Source organism: Mus caroli, chromosome 2 (genome assembly GCF_900094665.2).
Source record: "Mus caroli chromosome 2, CAROLI_EIJ_v1.1, whole genome shotgun sequence".
Lineage (NCBI taxonomy): Eukaryota > Metazoa > Chordata > Mammalia > Rodentia > Muridae > Mus > Mus caroli.
Window position 1 is genome coordinate 25,951,023 of NC_034571.1, and position 8,053 is coordinate 25,959,075.

General features: G+C 55.1%; 1 protein-coding gene across 6 annotated transcripts in view; it reads left to right on the forward strand.

Moving 5' to 3' along the window:
• The window catches only part of Pkn3 (protein kinase N3), a 13,630-nt gene continuing 5,577 nt past the window's right edge, over positions 1-8,053 (forward strand). For 2 of the 6 annotated variants that reach the window (XR_002377408.2, XM_021156763.1), the window contains exons 1-12: positions 1-100; positions 1,861-2,089; positions 2,276-2,421; positions 2,922-3,230; positions 3,400-3,583; positions 5,185-5,331; positions 5,409-5,518; positions 5,628-5,771; positions 7,239-7,314; positions 7,398-7,560; positions 7,722-7,818; positions 7,899-7,966. Coding sequence is in view for 5 of the 6 variants with exons in the window: in XM_021156763.1 (XP_021012422.1) it covers positions 74-100; positions 1,861-2,089; positions 2,276-2,421; positions 2,922-3,230; positions 3,400-3,583; positions 5,185-5,331; positions 5,409-5,518; positions 5,628-5,771; positions 7,239-7,314; positions 7,398-7,560; positions 7,722-7,818; positions 7,899-7,966 (1,700 nt within the window). In the remaining variant the exon portion in view is untranslated. Of the gene's footprint in view, positions 302-1,016; positions 1,108-1,860; positions 2,090-2,275; positions 2,422-2,921; positions 3,231-3,399; positions 3,584-5,184; positions 5,332-5,408; positions 5,519-5,627; positions 5,772-7,238; positions 7,315-7,397; positions 7,561-7,721; positions 7,819-7,898; positions 7,967-8,053 lie in introns of all 6 variants that reach the window. The other 4 variants (XM_029473832.1, XM_029473828.1, XM_021156764.2 and 1 more) reach the window with 4 other exon arrangements.

The window sequence follows — 8,053 nt, forward strand, 5'->3', positions numbered from 1 at the left end:
AGTTTGAAAGTCAGGCACTGAGGCCCGGGCTTCCGGAACCGCAGTGGAGGAGAGGACTGGCGGGCAAGGCGCCATGGAGCCGGAGGGGGCTGTGCGCCAGGTGAACCAAGCGCACGCAGCGACCGTGTTTGCAGCTCTGAGCACACGGTGCTCGGATCTTCACCCTACTCTGGCCTCTCTGCCTGAGCCCTGCCTGGGTTAAGACGCTCTGGTGCCCAGGTCCCCGAAGTGACGGAGATCCAGCCCGGCAGCACGCCTGTTACCGTGGAATGTGCCACCGGGGGTGGGGGTGGAGGTGGGGGTAAGAGAGGTCAAGTTCCTTAAAATTCGATCTTCTAGAGGCTTGCAGGAAGGTGGGAATTTGCCAGGAGCGCAAAGGTTGGAGTATACAGCTCTGCAAGAGGACTGGGGGAGCGGGGATGGGGGGGGGGAGGGAGCGGAGGGACGGGGAGCGGGGACAAGATTGTGCGCGCAGTAGGCGTTGTCCCCCATACACCACACCCACAGGCTAGAACAAGTTGGCCACTAGAGGGACTTGGCTCAGCATTGTACAAGGAACTCTTGGGTCCAAGGAGGGGTCCGCAATGTGGAGAGGTTCGGGTTAGATGTGTCACTTAAGCAGGAGAGAGAGATACTGTTCTATGCCAGGACAGTTCAAGGTGAGGTGAGATGTTTATGTAGAAGATAACACCCTAGTGTCAAGTCAGGACTTGAGGGGAAGGTGAAGTGCAGTAGACTGGAGCACCTTAGCCCTCAGGCAGCCTGTAAGGCTGGATGGATCTCACCCCTCCCAGTACCCTTCCTCCAGAGATCCTTCTGGCCTGTCTAGCTTATACACATTTTCCGATTTCCTGTGAGCCTCCGCCCTGCAGCAGCGGCAGCGAGGTGACTCAGGACCCCGGTGGCCAGCAGGCCCCCAGCTCTGTGAGAGCTTTGTTTGCTCAGGCCTTTGGCTCTGGCCCTCCTGCTTGGGGCGGCCAAAGGATTTCCTGAGCCTCGCCCTTGCCCTCTGACAGCTAAGGCAGGACCAGCAACCTAGCTGAGGCCTGGGGCCCCTAAACGGAGTAGCCATTCTTTCATGGGGCTTAGGAGATGGAACACCGAAAGGTAAGGATAAAATAGGGATAAAATAGCGTGGCTTCCAGGATCCTGGGGATGGGAAGGGGGTTACCAGGAGTTGCCCTGGAATAAGGTCAGCCTCCGAGAGGTTTTCTCTCCTTACCTTTGATGGTGCCTCTAATCTGGTGAACAGCTGTAGCTCCAGCTTGCCACCTCTGCCACAGCACCTGTCTGCCACACTATCTAAGGCAGAAGACATAAGTTGTGGTGTTTAGGGCCACTGGCTGTCTCCTGCAGGGGACCTAGAGTGAATTCTTTGCCTACATTACCTCCCAGGTTCTGGTTGCTTCTCAGACCTAGGGAGAGCAGTGTGGCAGGCTGGGAGAAAATGGGATCACACTGTCCCTCGATCCACAGTGGCCACTCCTCTGTGTTGCCTGTGTGAGCAAGCCACCTAACTCTTCTTTGTTTGTTGCTCCTGTATAAAATAGGAATGAGAGCTAAGCATGTGGGTCTGTGTCAGAGCTCTTGTTTAGCATGCTCCAGGCTATGGCTTCTTTCCCAGGACCACAAAAGAGCGACTACTACCAAGGAGAAGGGAATTCAGTGTGTTGTTAGAGTGAAAAGTTCAGTACCCAGAAGGCACTGGGCCAACCTGGTCTGTTTTCTCTCTCCCTTCTTTGAAAGGGAGACAGGAGCTAGACACTGCAGGGTTCTGAGACACTCTGGGGCTCTGCCTTTTGTGTCTGATCCCTCTTTGCTGTGGAGCAGGGTAGGCTAAGACTTCTCTGCCCTTTGCAGCCTAGGACTGGCCAGAGAGCCCCCGAGGATGAGAAAGAGATGGTCCGCAGAGCCATCCAGAAGGAGCTGAAGATCAAGGAGGGCATGGAGAACATGCGGCGCGTGGCCACAGACCGACGCCACCTGGGCCATGTGCAGCAACTGCTGAGGGCCTCCAACCGCCGCCTGGAGCAGCTGCATGGCGAGCTTCGGGAGCTGCACGCCCAAGTTCTGCTGCCAGCCTCAGCCGGTGAGCGAGGAGTCTGAATACACCTGGGAACGGGAGACTCACGAACACAATCCTGGCTTTGGCTTTGACCACCCTATATCATCCACATGTTGTCTATACGGAAGGGAAGGGAAAAAGGCAGGCGCTGCTTCCTGGAGGTCTGAACTCTAAAGGTAGGAGCGTTGCATCCCCTGCTTTGTGTTGCAGAGCCAGTGACCTCGGGACCCCAGCCGCGGGCGGAGCAGTCCAGGGCTCGGCTCTCAGAGGCTTTACATAGGCAGCTGCAGGTGGAGCTAAAGGTAAAGCAGGGGGCTGAGAATATGATTCACACGTGTGCCAGCGGCACCCCCAAGGTAAGGGCTGGCGTCTGATGGAGAGGGGTAGACCTGGCTTCTCATCTACCTGATGGGAGAGACGTAGCTCTCAGGTATAAGGAGCACAAAGCCAGCCAGGCCCTGTGCCAACAGGGAAATGCTACCCTGGCCCAGCTCCTCACCTAATGCTAGAAGTACAGGTAGGTGGGTGAGGCAAGTCTCTGATCCACACTGTCAGCAAGGCCCAACAGAAGGCTAGCGGAAGATCCAGTCGGCTGCCCGCCCAGCTCTTGGCAACCTACCCTCTGTTCTCCATCTGACAGACTCCTTACTACTTAGCTTGTCAAACTGATGAGTGTCATATTCCGCTCACCCCTCCAGCCTCCACCACCCATTACCTAGTTCAACAAGGGAGGCTTGCCTGTAGTGTCTTCCTTGTAGGAGCTTGAACCTTGGTATAACAGGGGAGGCTCAGCCCCACCCAGGCCCTGGTGGTCTGCTGTGAGCCCCTTCTGATGGGACGAGTGTCACCTCCCCAGGAGAGGAAGCTCCTGGCGGCTGCCCAGCAGATGTTAAAGGACAGTCAGCTGAAGGTGGCCCTGCTCCGGATGAAGATAAGCAGCCTGGAGTCCAGTGGCTCTCCAGAGCCAGGTGAGGCCTCTCAGGTCAGGGAGGGTGGCCCTCGATGGCCGAGGCTAAAGGTTCACCTCCGCCCTGCAGGCCCCGACTTGCTGGCAGAGGAGCTGCAGCACCGACTTCGAGTAGAGGCTGCTGTGGCTGCTGGCGCCAAGAATGTGGTGAAGCTGCTTGGTGGCCAGAGGATGCAGGACCGCAAGGCACTGGCCGAGGTCAGGCTGTGTCCCCGGCTCACTGCTGTCTCTACAGCTCTGTTTGGGTCCATCCACCTGCAGTGGGGCCTGCACGCAGGGTTGCTGCCTGTGGAGGGTAGTAGTGAATACCCACGAGGTGTGGCCTGACCCCTTTAACCCATACCTGGTGTTTGTGTCTCCTCGGTAGGCCCAGGCCCAGCTCCAGGAATCCTCCCAGAAGCTGGACCTCCTACGGCTGGCCCTGGAATTGCTGCTGGAGAGGTTGCCTCCCACCCATTCTCTACGTAGCAGGGTGACCCGAGAACTTTGGATGGCAATGCTTGGGAACCCCCAGCCTTTGGGGACACTTGTGAAACCTATTGCCCTGACAGGTAGGTAGCAAGGATTCCCTTTCACGTCAGAGGGCCCCTTACCTTTTAGAGAGGATGCTGAAGCATTTGGGAGAGAGTTCAGTCCTGCTGTGTGACCTTGGATCCCTCACGTTCCCACTCTGATTCTTGGTTTATCCCCATCTGTAACCTAGAAACAATAGTAGTGACCCAGCATGATGGCGCACGCCTTTAATCCTAGCACTCGTGAGGCAGAGGCAGGGGGATGTCTGTGAGTTCCAACCTGGTCTTTAGAGTGAGTTCCAGGCCAGCCAGAGAGACATGGGAGAGACCCTAAGTAAACAAAGGGTGGAAGTGCTCTCCTAATCCCCAACATAGTTTTGTAAACCCAAAAGTTTCTGATGCTCAGAACACAGTTGGAGCCTGGCCAGCGTGGATGGGATTTAAATGCCCGGCCTTAGGTAGGGAGTAAATGGACAATCACAGTCCACTACCCTGGCAGCCTTGGGGCCTGGGCAGCTTGGACCACCTGTAAGTTCTTTCATGAGGTCTGTTCTTGTAGCAGCAGCTGACTGGCAGTCAACAGACCATGGGAGCTGCAAGCTAGAGCCCGGCTGGTGCCTGCTTCAGAACACAATAGATAGGGATAGACAGAGCTCTGTTACTATTATCTTGGATAATCAAGGAGGGCTCCTTAGAACAGGGGGAGTCTGAGCTTGGCCTTGGAGGGCTCACGGGAGTGCTGATGGCCAAGCCAGCAAGTCCAGCAAGACAAAAGGAGCCTCTTGTTTAAAGGGGAAGAATTTGGGACTAAGGATTAGTCATAGGAAGCGCTGATAAAGTTCTTGTACTGCGTATGAGGTCCTGCGTTCAGTCCCCAACACCAAATTAACTGGGTATGGGAGCGCACACCTACAACCCAACCCCCTGGGAAGTGAGGCAGGAGGATCAGGAGTTCAAGGGCATCTTTAGCTACATAGTGAGTTTGAGGCCAACTTGGGCTAACAAGATCCTGCCTTTAAACAAAAACATATGCTAGTTTGTAGCTGAACTTCCATTTCCTAAGACAAGTGGATTGCCTGGACCACCCTTGGTATTTCTGTAAGGTCTCCAAGTATTACCTCCAGACCCAGCCTACTAAAATGGTGTCCTCAGAGCCAGTTTATGCCCTCAGGAGCTCCTGGGTATCTGCTGCTTCCTCCTCTCGTTCTCTACCCTTGAAGACAAAACTCTCAGTGATCTTAGACAAAACATGTTTTGTCCCTATTGGGGGCTCTCCCTTGCTGATCAGGTGGGAAGGAATAGGGCAGGCAGCTAGAGTGATGCTCGGGTGCCTGCCCCTGTGCATTTGAGACCATGGTGCCCGCCAGACCCTGAGCTCAAGGTAGCAGTTTCCCTCATCCTGTGGCTTCACAAAGCTTGGGAGAAGTCCTGTTCTTACATTCCTGCTGTGTTCTGCCACTGCATAGACACTCAGGAAGGAGAGCTAGCCAGGCTGCTAAGGATGCTGGGTGGTTACCAAGTGTGGTAGGTAGGGTTTCGATCGGCTGCTCCTAGCTCTGACCCTCCTAGAGCAGGTGGTGTCCCTCTGGGGTTCCATTGGTGGTGGCTACTGACAGAGGGCTCTCTTGACTCCCAACCAGGGACACTGCAGGTTCGCCTCCTGGGCTGCAAAGATCTGCTGGTAGCTGTGCCTGGACGGTGTCCCATGGCTGTCCTGGCAGGTAGCCCTTCTGAAAGCTGGCTCCGAACAAGGTCCCGGCAGCAGCGTGGTGGAGGCGAGCTGGCCAGTGAGTAAGGAGAAGCCATGGGAGGTGGTGAGGCCCCTGCTCTGGCCATGCCCTAAATCCAAGCCTTGGCACTATAGGTGAGGTACTGGCTGTGTTGAAGGTTGACAATCGTGTTGTGGGCCAGACAGGATGGGGACTGGTGGCTGAGAAATCCTGGGACCAGACTTTTATCATCTCCTTGGACCGAGTAAGGCTGGCCTTTGTGTGGTTAGGGTTAGCTGTGGGGTACGGGGCGGGGGCACTCAGGTGAGGGCTGATGCCGAACCCCATTCCTCAGCCTGGTCTTTTCCACATAGGCTCGAGAGCTGGAGATTGGGGTTCACTGGCGGGACTGGCGGCAGTTGTGTGCTGTGGCGTTTCTGAAGCTTGAGGACTTCCTGGACAATGCCTGTCACCAGCTTTCTCTCAGTCTGCTGCCGCAGGGGCAGCTCTTTGCCCAGGTTCCTACTGAGCCCTGACCCCTAACAGGGGGTCTTTAGGACTGACATTTTGGGTTGGGGTGATGGCTCAGTGGGTAAAGTGTTTACTGTGGAAGTATGAGGACCTGAGTTCAAATCCCCAGGATCCGTGTAAAAACCATGTGTGGCTTGGTGTGTCTCTAAGTTCACAACTGGCCATACAGAAACATGGGTTCTCCAGACTCGCTGGCCAGCCAGTCTAGCTGAAACAATGAATTCCAGGTTCAGTGAGAAACCCTGTCTCAAAAAATAAGGTGGAAGGGCAGATACCCAGTGTGGTGTCAACCTCTGCCTACATCAGTGAGTACAACTGTGTGTGTGTGTGTGTGTGTGTGCGCGCGCGTCTCTGTGTGCGTCTGTGTGATAAAAACTGGTAACCCATGTACTATGGGACTTGAGAGATGGAGACAGGTCCACAGACAGGCCTACAGGAAGGCTCACATCTCTACCCTGAGCTTGTCCTGCCTCATATGTCATCTTGAATACATAAGTGTGTCTCCTCTGGGCCTCAGTTTCTCCCCTGGCCCCAGTAAGGATACAGTATCCTGTCTAGGTCCTCTGAGTTTTGCTTCATATCAGCTTTGCCTCATTGTTACGATAAAACACCAGCCAAAGCAACTGAAGGCTGGGAAGGGGTGATTTCAATGTACAGATTTACAGCCTACCCCCTCCCTCCTCTTCTCCCCCCACCCCCCACCGCCTTCTTTCTTTTTTCTGAGACAAGGTTTCTCTTGCAGCCTTGGCTGTCCTGGAACTCACTCTGTAGACCAGGCTGGCCTCCAATTCACGATCCACCTGCTTCTGCCTCCTCAGAGCTGGGATTAATGGTGTGCTCCACCATCACCCAGTTTACAGCCTATCTTGAAGGGAGCCAAGGCAGAAACTTAATAAGCAGGAACTGAAAGCAGAAACTGGGGAGGAACCCTGTTTGCTGGCTTGCTCTCTGCCTCTCTCCCAAGCTCATGCTTGGCTAGCTTTCTTTTTTTTTTTTTTTTTGGTTTTTTTGAGACAGGGTTTCTCTGTGTAGCCCTGGCTTGTCCTGGGGCTCACTTTGTAGACCAGGCTGGCCTTGAACTCAGAAATCCGCCTGCCTCTGCCTCCCAAGTGCTGGGATTAAAGGCGTGCGCCACCACGCCCGGCATTTGGCTAGCTTTCTTATATAGCCCAGTACCACTTGCCTAGGGAATGGTGCCTCCAACAGTGTGCTAGATCCTCCTGCATCAAGACCNCCCCCCCCCCCCAAACATGCCCACGAGCTATGTAATCTAGGCAGTCCCTCTCAGATGGGTCATATGGAAAGTTAGCACTAACTAGAATACCCCCATGGCTGAGATTGGGAGCTGGCTCTGGGGGTGGGGGTGGGTGGGGATGAGGGTGGGGACGGGGATGATCCAGCAGGGTGAAAGGCGGCCAGTCTCCAGGTCTTCAGCTTTCTTCATGTCCCTTTAGGTCACCTTCTGCGAGCCTGTCATTGAAAGGAGGCCTCGGCTGCAGAGGCAGAGACGCCTTTTCTCTAAGCGGAGAGGTGTGGAGCATACGGACTATGTGAGGAGAGGGCTGGGCTGACCAATGGGGATGCTGGGACTGAGCCCCGCCTGCCTCCTCTAGGCCGGGATTTCCTGAGAGCTTCCCAGATGAACCTCAGCATGGCAGCCTGGGGGCGCCTGGTCATGAGCTTGCTGCCCCCCTGCAGCTCACCAAACATAGTCAGTCCCCCTAAAGGGTGCCCTTCAACAGCAGCCTGTGGGACCCCGAGTGCTGCTTCCCCCAGGTGAGCCACCTGGTGCAGACTCTGAGACACTTCTCAGGCTCTATCTCTTCAGGTTCTGAGTGCTGTCTTTTGCCTCCTCAACCTCTGAGCCCTCTGTCCTTTCACATGGCCGCGCCCCTCCCCCCTCCATGTGTCTGGGCTCAGACATCTCCTTCTTACAGTAACTTCCTGCCCAAGAAGACGCTCTCAAATGAAGACGGGAAGCCTCCTCCCAAGCCCCCGCGCCTCTATCTCCAAGAACCAGCCCCAGGGACTCCTGTAAGGGATTCTGGAGGTCGGGGCTGCCAGAAGGGAAAGAGAGTCAGTAACTGCTGTCCTGAACCCATCTGTCCCCACAGTGTACCAAGCGCCCCCACATGGATCCTAGACCTGCAGTAGTGCCCGCCCTGGCAGCCTTATCCATGAGGTACTCACTGGCTTCCATTCATTTAGAGACTTTTGTCTTGTTTTGTTTTTTTTTTGTTTGTTTTTTTGTTTTTTTTTGTTTTTTTTT